Source organism: Dipodomys spectabilis, unplaced genomic scaffold, assembly GCF_019054845.1.
Source record: "Dipodomys spectabilis isolate Male_0828 unplaced genomic scaffold, ASM1905484v1 ptg000145l, whole genome shotgun sequence".
NCBI lineage: Eukaryota > Metazoa > Chordata > Mammalia > Rodentia > Heteromyidae > Dipodomys > Dipodomys spectabilis.
In genome coordinates this window covers 19,314,609-19,330,210 of record NW_024870822.1, presented here as the reverse complement: position 1 = coordinate 19,330,210, position 15,602 = coordinate 19,314,609, and the positions used below count along the sequence as shown (strand labels likewise).

The 15,602-nt window shown below is 40.2% G+C and overlaps 1 protein-coding gene across 1 annotated transcript in view; it reads left to right on the top strand.

Annotated features, from left to right (window-relative positions):
- Insc (INSC spindle orientation adaptor protein) overlaps positions 1-15,602 on the top strand; it is a 91,810-nt gene that overhangs the window by 25,928 nt on the left and 50,280 nt on the right. Inside the window, exons 4-5 of the mRNA XM_042691447.1 lie at positions 92-215; positions 9,028-9,141. Coding sequence (XP_042547381.1) covers positions 92-215; positions 9,028-9,141 — 238 coding nt within the window. The remainder of the gene's footprint in view (positions 1-91; positions 216-9,027; positions 9,142-15,602) is intronic.

Sequence of the window (15,602 nt, the reverse complement as noted above, 5' to 3'; positions counted from 1 at the left end):
CAGCCTCATGCAGGTCATATCTGACCCCAGTAATGGTTCTGGGGAACCAGGGGCCCCATTTCACAATGCTCCCCATGATTCTTCTTCCCAGGTGCCTGCAGGTGGAGAATGAGCATGTCTTGAAGTCGATGAAGGCCTGTGTGAGTGAGACCCTGAGCACGCTAGGGCAGCACTTTGGCCAGCTGCTGGAGCTGGCACTGACACGGGAGGTGCAGGTCAGTGCAGGCGGGTCTGGAGGGTGTCCATGAGAAGGGAAGGGCTAACGAAGCAGACTGGGGAAAGCTGCCACCCGTCCTTTCTTGGGAGACATACTCTTCCAATCACCAAAGTTAACCCTGTCATCTGTGAGACAGGAGTGTCTGAGCTTGAGAGAGGCTTCCTGAGCACTTAACCCAATTCTGCATTTTTCACTTATGCAGACTAGAATCCAGAGAGAGGAGACTTTATTCTGGGTTGCATAACAGGATGGTGGCAAAAGCTGGCATCTCCCAACTACGCTTTCAGCTTTGTTTGTACCACCCTGAATCTGTTGAGTTATTCTTCATGGGTCACATAAAGGATTTTTCCTATCATGACAGGCTTAAGGTACCTTCTGGGAATAAAGCAATTCTGGAAGTCTTGGTCATAGAGAAGGTTTGAGAAAGGTCAAATGCAGTCTAGTCCCCCCACTTTAAGATACACTCAGGCTGGGTTCTAGAAAGAGGGAGGGCTTTTGGAGTCTGACAGATCTCCTTTCAAAGTATGGTTCACCATGAGATGCTCTCCTAGCCTTGATTCCCTCATCTGCGAGTTGAGAAGCTTTCCCCAGAAGAAAAGTGAGAGGACCAGGCTCAACACAGGGAGGGGACCTAGCACAGGGGTTAAAGATATGTGACTTTCCCTTCCTTTGCTATTTTGAAAGCCTCCCAGCACAGCAGATTCCATGAGGTTTTCATTATGAAAGGTATTTACATGTTATTTATAGGTACAGAAATATTATGTTACATATTTGCCATTCTTTTCCCACCACCAAATAAAAGCTTCCCATAAATAACAAATCTCTTTCCAGGTCCCCTTTCTCTCTACACCCGACCTCTCTCCCGAGCACAGAGATCAGAGTTCCTCTCTATTTCTTTCCTATTTGTGGCTCATTTTGTGCAGGGCTTGGGCTCCTCTGGCCTGAATCACCTGCTGGTCTTGCCTAAGTCCATACTCCTTGGTCTCTCAGGGGCTGGTCCCCTGTCTTTGAATCCTTGAGGCAGCTCCATGTGCATAAATGTTACATTTATTCATTAAGTCATTTAGCTTAAAATATTACCTTTTCTTTAATAAAACTGATTGGGGAACTAAGCTCTGGCCCTGAGGATGACTTGTTAAAACTTTATATCCCAATTAAATGTCCCCTTCCTTGTCCCAGGGCAGAGGTGGAAAGGCTTCAGCGGAGGAACAAACAACTCTCTGATGACCAGGGTCATACCAGAGGAACTTTCTAACTGAAGGGAAGAGGGGCAGATGCTAAGCTGAACATACTCAGTTCTTTCTTCCACACTCATCCATCAGATGACTCATCCCTTCCTTCTCAGCAAAATAACTTGGAGAGGTAGGAAGCCAGGTAGAAGTGGTATTGCCTAGAGGAGAGGGGAGACAAGGAGAAGGGGAGAGAGGGGAGGAGAAAGGGAGAGAGGAGAGAGAAAGAGATAACTGCTGTCCAGATAACCTACATCAGTGATTTGTGCTTCAGTTTTGGAATTTCTGCAAGAGACTTGATTCCTTGTAGAAAGAAAGGGTGTCAAGACCTAGATGTTAGATGTTTTAAGCTAAGGCCAATCCATACCACAGGTTGTTCTTAATTTGATGTTTGGAGTTTTGTTACTGAATGCTATAATGAGAGTCTAGCAAACTTTCCTAGCCAGGCTGGTCTTGAACTGAGATCTTCCAGAGTAGACTACGGGTGACACAAGTATGGACAGACAGGGATGTGATACAGTACACTTGGAAATGATTGTGGATGGGCAGCACCGTGGTGGGAGAAGAGATCAGTTGTCTGTGGGATTGTCCATGTCCCCTGTCATGAAGCTATTACCTGCAACTAAAATAATATTTCTCCTTGTGGCTCCTTTTGGAATCATGGCAGCCATCTAGATTTTCCTCCAGAGGATCAGAAACAGTTCCTAATTAACTCTAAGGTTACTCTGAAACTCCAACTTAGTCAGTCACATTGTTCTGGGCCTAAGCTATATTCTTCAATCAATCTTGGTAAAGAGTGATATTTTAACAAAATAAACTAACATGGGCATCTGATACATTTTTATCTTTCTTGTAAAGTCAGAAATGTGCAACAATTTCACATGGACTTACTTGATCTGCATTCTTTCCCATTCTTTCATCATATTCAAATATCTTAATTTCTGGTTCCCTCTAAATGCTGTACTTATGCTACCCCTACATGGATTTGGATTTCGTGAAGTGACCTAGACCAGTGATCTTCAAACTGCTTCAAATACATTGCATTTCTCAGGTTCCCACAGATTTCTCAGGAGAAATTTAAAAAATAATATTTTAAGGAAATCTATTTCCAGATCTTCAATTTTCATTTTCTTCTTTCCCAAAATGATCTTCCCGATAATATCCTGAGTTTTTGTTAGGCATTCTATTACTGCTCTGAAGAAAGGCCTACTTGTCACTCACCCTATATCTTACAGTGCTCTACCCAACCATCTAGAAAACTAGGTTAGGAATGGAAAATCAGGTAAAGCAGAAGCCTTCATTCAGGAAGCAAAAAACCCATAGGTCACCACAAATTGCTCCTTTTTCTCTCTCTCTCTTTTAAGTAAATTTCTGCTGAGAGGGGAATTAGAAAGTCTGTATCTTCCTCAGTGAAGAGATTTTTCTGAAACCAAATATATGGTAGAATATGAGGGTCTTTTTGAGAAAGGTTATGAAAGTTTCCAGTTATTGTATTTCTTCCAGTCACTTATTCTCATAGTATGTGGCTCTTAAGGGACAGTCCTGTTGGATTAAAGCAAAAAAAAAAAGAGGGCTAGCAGGATACAAGTCCTAAAAATAGCTTGTTTTAGGCACACATTTAAATGAAAGCAATTCCTTTCAACTATATTTCATATTCATCCCTAGACTGTGACATTAGCTGGAAAGAAAAGTATCTTTCAAGAGCCAAAGACTCTAAAGGTTAATGATAGCGATTATTCTAAATGTAACTGGAAATGTTTTTGAGGACACACGTTTTCAAGATATATTGGATAAAATGCACATATATTATGTTTTTCAGAGTTGGGTCACATTATTTAAGAAAGCAATTCAAATCTCTTGTCAAAATATTCTTAAAATATTTATATTGATTTTTATTTCATATTTTAAGAAATTAGTTGTGAAAAGCTAGACTAAGGAGATTTATTGTATAGAATATAAATTTTCCTTCTTAAACAGGGAAATTTGAACTGATAACTACCCAAATTAACTGAATTATTTCTAATTTTGAAAATTTTTAGTTATTACTTGATTTTTCCAAAAGTTGAATACCAATATTTCAATATTTATAAATCCATTTACTGAAAAAATGCTATGTTTTTATGATATTCCTAGATTGTAATTAATTGTGTTAGCTATGTATTACTTTACATTAATACAAATTCAGTAAGATGTTTTAATATGACTTTATAATATATGCAAATAAGTCATTTTATTTTAGATATTCCTTATTTTAGTATTGCCAGAGATTTATCAACATTTTTCTTAGAGAATTATCTTCATAATTACTTGACAGTAATTTTTTAGCATTTGAACAAATCAAAGCATTTTTTAATTATTAAAAATGAATTCAGGGTGTTTAGGAATTATTAGGTTTTAGGTGTTATTAGGTGAGTGTTTTTAGTCAGATGAAACAGTTATAGTTTTAAGGTTTTGATAAAACATATTTGATAGCTGGGAGCCAGTGGCTTACACTTGTAATCCTAGCTACTCAGGAGGCTGAGATCTGAGGATTGCAGTTAAAAGCTAGCTGGGAAAGAAAGTCTGTGAGACTCGAATCTCCAATTAACCACCAGAAAACAGGAAGTGGCACTGTGGCTCAAGTGGTAGAATGCTGGCCTCAAGCTGAAGAGCTGAGGAACAGCACCCAGGCCCAGAGTTCAAGACCCATGACTGACAAAAAAAATAAAATAAATAAAAATAAAATACAACATATTTGAAGCACAGAAATATTCTTTTAAAATAGTTATATTGAGATGAACATTTTCCCAATTCTTTCTGAATAAGCTGGGTGACCCAAAGTGCTCTCAAAGAAGAAGTGATAGATATAATTAATAGTTATTTGATAAGAACCTATGGAATTTCCCCAAGACATTGAAGAAGTGAATACAAGACTCTTATAGTTGGGTAGCAAATGCTGTTGCAAGCCCAGTGATGTGATTCTTTTACTAATTGAGAGGTGGAGCAAGTAAGGGAAGTTTTCAGGTGCCAGATTATTAAAAATAGCGTTGATGATGGGCAGATCTTACATAACTTAGTAAGTGCTCAAAGGATTGACCAATTGTGGTTATACAAATTCCTCCTGCTCTCTTCTCTAGATGAGATTTTTCAGAATTTACACCCAAAAACATAGCAATAAATCAATGTTAATCATGGACACATGAATGAATTATAATATCTAAAAAAGATAAAAAGCTCCATTTACCATCTTTGATCTGTCAAATCTGCTTTCATCTTTATGTACCTCCTTGGTACAGATGGGTGCTTTTCTGTGTCTAACTGTGGACTTTCCATCTAAAGACTCAGGGAGAGGCTTAGCAATATTTTCCTGCCTCTTTCCAAGACATTCTGGAGGTGCTAGTGTCTCATGCCTATAATCCTCTTCTCCCTTTTTCTGGATCTTATAAAGCTTATCATTACATTTATTTTATATGTGCCTGGTCTGATTTTAAGAAAACATTTGTTGTTACACATGTTTTCCTTTTGGCTTCAATATTTCACTACTCCTCTCATAATATATAGAAAAGTAGATTTTTTGGGGGGGGAACTTCTATGGTTTCTCCTTGATTTCCTGAAAAGAAAAACCTTGATTGTTTTAGAAATATGTTAGTGAGGAGACACTAAGAGAGGATGGATACCCAATGCCTGAGGAGGAAGGGGAGGAAACATGTGAAGGCCTGGAAAGCCATGTCTTCAGTCTGACATGGAGGAAGGATTGAGAAGGGAAGAGAGGCTTAGACAGGGAATCAAGCTGGTAGTAGCTCAGGGAAAGGTGGCCTTGGCCACAAATTAGTAGAAGATCTAGAGGGCAGCAGCTGAGGCTCCTTGTTACCCTGCCTCCTGTTGCAGGGGCTCTGGTGGTCCCACAGTGTTCCACCGCTGATCAGAAGCCAGGATGCAGGACCACACTCTTGCTGGTGAGAGCTGCTGAGTCTGCTTAGCATCCTTGCCTTTGCCTTTCAGCTTCACTAGTCCAGGTGAGGAACTACCCATGTGAGAGACACTGTTAGATATGGAACCAACCCCAGATGCCCCTCAGTAGATGAATGGGTCAAGAAAATATGGTATATATACACAATGGAATTCTATGCCTCTGTCAGAAAGAATGACATTGCCCCATTTGTTAGGAAATGGAAAGACTTGGAAAAAATTATATTAAGTGAAGTAAGCCAGCCCCAAAGAAACATAGGTCCCATGGTTTCCCTTATTTGCAATAACTAGTATATGTCTGAGTCAAGCAGAAAAGGTCAGATCAGCTGAGGTTAGGGGAATGAACCCCAAGATAAGTATTCAAATGTTTTTTTTTCTTTCATGCAATTGTTTCTAACATATTTATAAGATTATTTCTTTGTTGCTTTGTATGTCCCTCCCCCACGGTATAACCCCTGCTTTCACTGTATTTGATGTTGGTATAATTTGTGGAGGGGAAGGGCAAAAACAAATCGTTTAACTAGAGATACAGGTGGACCCACTGCAACAATGAGATGTACAAGTCGTTATGTCGAAAAACGAACTTTACAACTTTGGTGAGTGGCGGGGGGGTGGGGGGGTGGGGGTGGGTGGGGGGGTGGGGGGGGGAGGACCGGGGAGAGGGGTGGGGAAAGTATGGGAAGGGATGGGAAGTGGAAACAAAGAGGAGGCAACAAAGTTTGATAAGAAATGTACTCATTATCTTGCCCATGTAATTGTAACTCCTCTGTATGGTATTCTCACAATTTTTTAAAAAAAGAGATATTGTTGCTGATCTGTGAAAATAGACAAACAGACTCACAGGGAACAAAGTCCAGCCTCCTCTGGACCACATGTGTGAATTTGCTTAGATGTGTGTGTGGTGTGTGCGTGTGTGTGTGTGTGTGTGTGTGTGTGTGTGTGTATGTGTGTGTGCGGGCCTCAGTTTTCTCAATTGTAAAATATGGGTTAGATAAAAGGCCTTTCCAACCATTGCCTATTGTAATATTTAGGGTCTTGAAGATTCAATGCAGAGGAACAGATTTTCTCCTATCTTTCCAAATTTATGCTGTGGAAAGCATGCTTACAACTTTTCTTTGTAAGATATCTGATTCACTGGGATATACCTGGGGTATAATTACTGTATATATGTATATAGATATTAGCATAAAATTATTCTCAGACATAAATGGTCTAATGTTAGTAGCTGATTGCCAAAGACATTGGGTTTGAATTGTTTAATGTAATGCTAATTTGTTTCAAGTGCAAACACTAATCAGGAACATTAGGTAATTATCATTTAGATATAAGACCCCAATATATGAGATCTGAATTTTCATTGGAGCCTTTGTATCACATTGTGGATACTGGATAACAATGGGGGAGGTTTCCAAGATGTATGCTCATTACAGAAATTTGTAGTGACAAAATTTTTTTTTTGGGTCCAGTCATGGGGCCTGAACTCTTGGCCTGGACACTGTCCCTCAACTCTTCTGCTCAAGGCTAGCACTCTACCACTTGAGCCACAGTGCCACTTCCATCTTTTTTTTTCTTCTGCTTATGTGGTGCTGAGGAATGGAACCCAGGGCCTTAAGCATGGAAAGCGAGTGCTCTACCACTGAGCCAACTTCCCAGCCCCTGTAGTGACAAATTTTGATTGTCAGTATTACCTTTTGTTGAATCTCTGACAAGAAGTCTCTATTAAGTCTTAGAGAATAATGTTTATATTTAATGTAGTTTGATTAAATTCACTAATCCAAAGCTTCTCTATATAGAAATTAGTATGCTATGAATTTGAATAAAGGAACAAAAATGAACCATTGAATTTGATCCTAAAACTACTTTAATTTTAATCATTTTGTAAGTGGGAAAACCAAGTCCCAAGAAGTTTATCTCTACCGACCCAAGTTAAAAAAATAATAATTGCAACAATTTTATTTCATTTTTATCTATTAAAATTTGTGTTAGTTTATGTTAATTATACAAAACTATGGATGCCATTAGGACATTTTCATACATGTATAGAATGTACTTTGATTATATTCACCTCCATTACTGTCTCTTGGTCCTCTTGCTACTCCGACGTCTTCCCTTCTTCCCAATAGTTCCCCTTCTACTTTTGTGTTTTTATGTTTTTAATATAAATTCTGCATATGAGAGAAAATGTCATATTTGTCTTTCTGAGCCTGACTTATTTTGCTTAATTGCATTTTTTGCAAATGAGATAATTTCATTTTTCTTTATGGCTGAATAAAACTTCATTACATAGATATAATATTTTCTAATCTTATAATTTGGCTATTGACAATTTTCTTTTGCTTCCATGTGCCAGGTACCTTTAGAAGTACTCAGTATATATTAGCAAACTTAAGAGATGGACAAAATCACCAGAAGAGACTGAATTTGTTGTTTCTAACATTTATACTCAAGGAAACTAAGACAAAGAGGATAAATTGAATTGCATGCTTTAGGGCCCATAAGCAGAAGCGGAACAGTCAGGGTTCAAATCCAGACAGCTTGGCTCCAGAGCCCATGCTTCCCCTCCTGCATTTTAACGTGCACTCTAGCATTGTGTATGAAAGGCAAGCCAGGACTAGAGCTCAGATGTTTTTTATTCCCTTCCAAGTGTCTTTTCTATAACACAATGTTTATAGAAACAAACCCATTGTAGTAAAAATAAACATGATCATTGAAACTGCACAAGGTGCTGCTCAGAGCACCCAGATCTGGAAGTCTTGGTCTCTTTATGAGGTCCTTAAAGGATCTGATTCCTGATCTCCATTTCCACTTCTCCCAGGGGAAACTTGAGCAACTGACATTAATTAGCAGGTAGAAATCATTTATAATCAATGAATCACATGCTACAAGGCTAATGGCTGGTTTTTAAGATTTATAAAGAGCTTTTTCCCAGAAATTAGCTGCATTCTTCTAGGAATAGTCTTATATAGTCTTCATATCTTATTTGCAAATGATTTTTCCATTTGCTTTCTAGCTTGGCCTTTTATTTGGTTATTTCCAGCCTCTTTCACCAGGACTCTAGAGGCTTCAGCCTGTATGATCAGTATGCATTACTCACTGAGTTATTCACTAGTTGACAGAATTCCCAATGTGGCTACTTGGACATGGCTATACACCAATTCAAGTGTCCACTAAGCAGTAAGCTACTGTAGAGTGAGTCTCTCAGTGTCACCCCTGAAGTCATTGCCTAGCTGGAGTTCACCAGTAGCCATCCAGACATTAGCAAACATTTTGGTTTTAGTTGCAGCAACTCTTTTTTTTCCCCGACTTGATGTTTATTTAATGGTTTCTAATCGAGAGTCAGGAATACAATACTATGCTATTTGCTGAGCCCATCAGTATTGAGAGCTGATTTTCTTATGGATTAGAACAGGAAAAATTTGTTGCCTATATCCTAGTGCTTTGAAATGGTCCCACATTTCTGAAATGTAGCTATGACCTCACTGAAGGATAGAACCTTGTTGCCCCAACAGTGGGCAAGTAGATAGATTAAGATTACAGATTCCGTGGGGGCTATTAGGAGCATTGGTCCACAGGTATTCCATAAATGACAAGTAAATGGGAGTCAATCAGCTGACTTTTCTCTCTCTCTCTTAGGCACTGGTGAGAAAAATTGATGCCTCGGACAACATCTACACCACAGAGACCACCACAGGGAACCTGTTCAGCCTGACCCAGGAGGGGGCTCCTTTGTGTCGCATCATAGCCAAGGTGAACATGATGGTTACAGACCAGAGTGACAGGCCTGAGGGAAGAAGGAGAGAGCACAGTTGTTCAGTGAGTGGAAACAGTTGGCCTGGGAGCTCTGGCCTCAGCATTTGCTTGCTGTGTGCCTGTGGAAGAATTACCTCTTCTAGCTGGCTCTTGGTGTTTCTATCTTTAATAGGTAGCTAGCCTCAGTTACTTTCTACTGGAGACACAAAGGCAGTGTCCCCAGAACCTCTACCATCTTTCTTTATGCTGTGTCTTTTATTTTTTATTTTTGTTGTTTTTTATTAATATGTTTTTTTATTGTGAAAATACCATACAGAGGGGTTACAATTACATGAGCAAGGTAATGAGTACATTTCTTATCACGCATTGTTGCCCATCCCCCCCCTGCTGTGTCTTTTATAAATATCAACTTCCCTTTTCTACTTTACCCAGCCTTCCCTAGTGTCCACAGGAAGATGTAATGAATACAAAGACTATCTGGCATGTAGCATATGGGAAGATCAATCAACTTTCTATGACCTCCTGGCATCATAAATGCAGGAAATATAGTGTGTCTAATCCAGTTCAAAGAAAAGTTTTTAATATTGTTTTGTCTATAGGTTAATCCCATCTATGTCTCCTAATCCTTTCATTATATAAATTTCTACCCCATAATAATTAGCAACAGGACAAATAGGAGACACAGGTTTCCAAATAAGACCTTTACTCAAATTCATGTGACTCATCCAAACATATTCCCTTACTCAGCCTCTTGGCTGGCTCCCAGAAATGCTTATAACAACCCCAATACTATGTGAGGCTTAGAGAAACTCAAAAAGGACATTGTTTTAATTAGTTCCATAGTGATTGCAATTCATTAGCTTCATGGCTGATTTGCCCTTGATTATAGCCAACAAAAACTTAGTAAATGTAGACAATCGATAGTCCTAGAACAGTTTCATTCTTCTTTATCATTTTATTAAAAATTTTCTTTAAAAGTCATTTATTTTTGAGACAGCGTCCATGGATAGCAGCATAGGGCCTAAAGGTGTTTTATGCTTTGGAAGAACAGGCCATAGAGTTTCTGGGGAAGGGGACTTTGCTGTGCCTAGGTTCTGAATGGGTGTTCTGTTCTAGAGCCTGGGCACTCAAAGCCCAGGCTATGCGCTGCTTGAATGTCAACAGCTTCTCCTATTCCTTTTCTAGAAAAGCAGAGAGAGGACATACATTTGGGTGTGAGCCAAAGATGGTGTCTGGCCTCCTGTAGATTTAATTTTCTCTGAGGACTGGGACTCACCTCTGGTTAAATATTGATCACAAACATTTCCAGTGGTAGAAAGTAGGGGAGAAAGGCCTGAGTGGGCATCAGTGGTAGCTCTTAGTACTGCCATTAGCACACCCCAGGAAGGTGGTCATGCCTCTGTGCATTAGCTCTCCCTTGGTAAATTATACAGTATTTTAGAGACTTTCCAAATCTACCATGCTGTCTGACTTTCTTTTTCGGGGTTTAAACTATAGCCTGATATTTTTATTTATTGTGTGTGTGTGTGTGTGTGTGTGTGTGTGTGTGTGTGTGTGTGTGTACATGCATGCGTGCACATGTCAGTCCTAGGTCTTGAACTCAAGATTTGGGTGCTATCTCTGAATTTTTTTTATAACTCAAGGCTAGCGATCTACCACTTGAGCCACAGCTCCATTTCTGGCTTTTTTTGTTGTTAATTGGAGATAAAAGTCTCTTAGACTTTTCTGCCTGGGCTGGCTTCAAATCTTGATCCTCAGATCTCAGCCTCCCAAGTAGCTAGGATTCCAGATGTGAGTGGACAGCACCTGGTAGGTGTCTTTATTTTTTAAGCAGAAGGCTAAGGTAAATTATTTCCTACATTTAGCCATCACTTCCGTCATTTCTCATCACAGGGTTCATATCTATTCTAGCCCTTCTCAGTGACTCAAATATGCCCAATGTGTGTAACTCTAGCCCTGAACAATCAAGAACCATTGTAAGTATTCAAAGATTTTTTTTTTTTAATGAAGACTAGCCATAGCAGTGCATGCCTGTAACTCCAACTCTGCAGGAGGCAGAGGTAGGAGGAATGAGGTCCAGGCCAACCTGGGCAAAACCCACAAGATCCTATCCAAAACCTAACTAAAGGGTAAAGGACTGTGGTGGGGCTCAAACAGCAGAGGGCCTGTTTAGCAAATGCAAGAAGCAAAGTTCAACACCCTATTAACCTTGAAAGCAAACAAACAACAACAAAAACAAAAACAGTTTGCACTGATCCTTTGAGTGTTGCATAGGCCATGGCCCACCAAAGCCTGATCAATGGAAGACATGAGTCCTTTTGAATATGAATAGCAACCCTGGTTGCTGGTTATTTCCCAAATGCCAGACCCTGTATTGGTACCATTCTTTCTTTCTTTTGCTTGTGCAGAGGATTGAACCCAGGGTCTTCCATGTGCTAGGCTGGTGTTCACTGAGCTGTATCCCAAACTTTTGTACTGCTGCCATTTGCTTAGTTGTTGTATCTTGTCCACCTCCTTGCTTGTGAGATGGATATTAATGACCCTGTGGTACAGATAAAGACTCTAGGACTCACAGTGGTTGAATATCTTAAACTGGGGACACTTGAAACCAGATTTGTCTTTGGAGCCAATACTCCTTGCATTTCACTAGTTCAACTGGCTGAAATCTAGAGTCCTTCCTTTTCTATGCTAACCCCTACATAGTACAACAACTCCGTTTCTGTTTTAATCAAGATTTCTTCTGTCTTTACTTCTGGTTCACTGCATAATGATTGATCTATACACTCCAGATGGGAGATTGAGAAAAGCTAGGACTGAGTGATGTTGGTAGGAGTGGAGAGAAATGGGGGAACTTGAGACTTCTAAAGGTGGAAATGGTTCACTTTGATGATGGTGGTAATGATAGATGAACTAACAGTAGTAGTGGAAAGAAACCTCAATATTCTCGGAGCACTTAACTATGTGCCAGACAATGTTCTAAGTGATTTATATATGTTAATTTGTTTAAACCTCCTCGTAGGTCTATTTAGTGGAGCTCCAGGGAGCTAAGATAGTGAGATCATACAGCTAGTAAATGACAGCTAGTAAATGTATCTAGCTACATACATGGAATCAAATGTGATGTTTTTGTTGCTGTTTTGAACTGCCCTTCTGTAGCCCTTCCCTTCCCTCCTACCTTCCTTCCCTCTTGTCCTCTTCTTCCCTTTTTCCTCTTTCCATACGGCTTTAAGTCTGTTACTTTTTCCATGCTCAAGCCCTTTTACCTTTCCATTCAGTAGCTCATCCCATGCTCCAACAGAGTTTAGATGTGATAAAATAATTCTCACCTTTAAGATTAGGTAACAGCTGAGTATGCATGTCTCCTGCCTGTAATCCTAGCTACTCAGGAAGCTGAGATATGAGGACCTTAGTTCAAAGCCAGTTTGGGCAGACAAATCTGAGAGATTCTTATCTCCAGTTACCACCAAAGAGTGGCAAATGATTGAAGTGGTAGGGTGTCAGCTCTGAGTGAAAATGCTAAGGGATGCCTCAGGGTCCCTGAGTTCAAGCCCTCCCCCACACAAGAGGGAACATACATGTTCAGAAAGAAGTTAAATATCTCGTTCACAATTATGCGCATTGAAACAGAGCTAGAATTTTAACCAAATGTACTTATTTCAATCTCCTTGGGCTACAGCAGACAGAAGGTTGAAGCAGAGAAAAGAGTCAGTGATGGCGCTCATCTTCCCAACATGGAAGAAAGCAAAATGAGTTCTTTCAGCAGACTCTGTGTGGAGATGTACAGTCCCAAAACATTGAAGATGCCGGGAGTCCCTGGCATTCCCTGCCCAACATCTTGACCTCAGAAGCCCAGTAAATGTGCCCAGCATTGTCCGTGGGAAGTCCCATAGACTTCCTCGTCCATGTCTTTGGGACCCACTGTGGTCTTTTGTTGGATTATCCATCTATCTGAGCTGTCTCCAGAAGAGAACTTGGCAGCCTGTCTGAGGTCTGTCTTCCCAGTCTCTTGGGATTCTCTGAAGACCAAGTGAAGAGCCCAGTTTTCCCTATAATGATGTGACAAACCCCATCCCATCCCAGAGCAGAGCACACACAACTCCCCTGTGCTTTGTTTAATTGCCCTCAGTTTCTCTGTTATTCCCCCCCCTCCCCCCACACACACACCAGCTTGCACACTCCACAGTGGCCTCTGCCAGCTTTATGACAGCTCATCCCAACCCTGTCTGAATAATTCATACTGTTATGTAGCTGGGCTCAGAGCCCAGAGCTTTCTATAAAATTAACCAAGCTCCAGCCAGCAGTGTGATCTGCTAACTCAGGCAATCCTGTTTTACTCTGGATGAGCACTGTTCTCCCAGCCTGATGGGGGCTTCAGCAAGGTCCATGAGATAATCCCTCAAAATTCCTCCAGGTCCTCCTGCCTCTTCTCCCTTTCACATCTCCCAGCCTGTGGTATATCTATCATGAGGATATTAAGTAAGTTTCCAACAAAAAGGCCTTTGCATTCTGAACCTCAAACGAATGCCCAGAAAGGGAACATCAGGTCCTCTGACCCACATTACCTCAGTTGCTTCCCCTACTGCTCAGACATGAAGCCGTCATGGCCAAAGCAGAGGTGGATTTTAAAGAAAATTCTCCTTAAAATGTGACTCCAGGCATTTCCTCCTTCCTTTCCCAGTAACTGAAAATGCTAAGAAGGACATTTTTCATAGGTTTGGGAAAAGATGTAATGAGAATGCAATGCAAATCCATGCAGAGGCTTAAATATAGTTGTGCTGGGCTCAATGCCTTCTGAGCCAAACTGAGGCTGCCACATTCATCTTGGTTTTGGCTTCATGTTCTTTGACACCATATTATCATCATCTGCTCCACATGTACCTACTATTAATCATCTATCTATTGAAATAATGTTTATACAACTGAGATGATTCAATGCAAATAAATACACATATAAATATGCATTTCTTTTTTTATTGTGCATTTCTATGTAATGCTTATAGATGTACATATATTTATATCTCTAGTGGTCTGTTAATGACCCAACAGGGGTGGTTGAAGAAAACGTGGTTCTACTATTTGTTTGTTTGCTTGTTAACTTTATAGAGTAACTTAATTTTGTTTCATTGACTCTATAAGTAGTCTTTATGTAGAACACATAGAGATGTCCCCTGAGAAAGCAGGAAGGCAAAGGTGTAAAGGATTATGGGACAAGGAATTACAAGAGTAGACACCTTATCTCATGCTTACCTTATTTTTTATTAGAATAATGCATTTAAAACCAGGGTGCTTCTGTCCTGACCCTTCTACAAATCTATTCTAAATTGAGAGGCTCTGGCACTCTATCCCCTCAGCCCTTCTTTAAGCACCAGTCTCAATTCATTGAACTTCTATCCAGCTTTGAACATAGTTTTAGAGTTTCCTGTCCTCCCTGCCAGGCTATGAATATAGTATGAGTAGGACAGTCTTGCTCAGTGTTCAGCAGAGTGTTTAGCATCTAATAAGCTGTTACTATTTTTTGAATGCATGAATAATTTTACCAGCCCTAAGGTATATATTCTTGTCCTAGCAAATCAACTACCCCAGAGGGAAGTAGAGATGAAAAAGTTTGTGATCAGCCAACTGATTACAAATGTCAGATTTTATCAACTCTCCATCATTGTATACCTTCATCTTGGTCTCTGTAGTGAGCATCTGCAAAATTCTCAGAGTAAAAAGAGCCCATAGGCCTAACTTTATCAAATGGAAGGGAAGGAAAATCCAGTAATGAGTTATTTCAATGCACCTTCCTACCTTCTTTCCTTCTCTCCCTCTTCTTCCCTTTGTCCTCAAGCCTGTACCTACTGTGCCAGGCCCTGTTGCATATGCTAAGGATAAAATCGTGGATAGTCAAAAGGAATGAACAGGTAGAGAAAGCAATGGCCATGATAGCCCATGGCAGGTGCACTGATGGCCAGACTTCTCCATAATCTGACAGTGTATTTTGCTAAATTTATCTGCTAATGACATTTTATTCATTTGGGAGAACAGGTGCAATGGCCTTAGTTAAACCCAGGAATGATGAGGTTCAAGGTGAGTGTCTTGAGGGCTCAGATCAGTTGATCATGCATTAATTGCTGTGACAACCTCTAGGTCTCTTCTAGTCCTCAAGGACAGAAAATGGGAGGTACAAAGACTGTTGGGGGGCCCCAATTCTTCTCTGTAAGTGCAAGGGCACTATACCAGAGATGAGCTCATTGAGGAGTGCCACTCCTTTGCTGGACACTGGTCTGACTGTCCTGTTTTCTGGGGGTGCTTTCACTCATAGAATCCTGGGGCTCCAGTGTGATCAGTTGGCAGGGTAGCTTGAGGATGAATGTCTCATGCCCAGATTTTTTTCCTGGAGGTACACATGCTATTGGGCAATCTCCAAGAGATATAAAAAAGTTTTCAGAAGGACAAGGAAAAAAGAAAAAAGACAC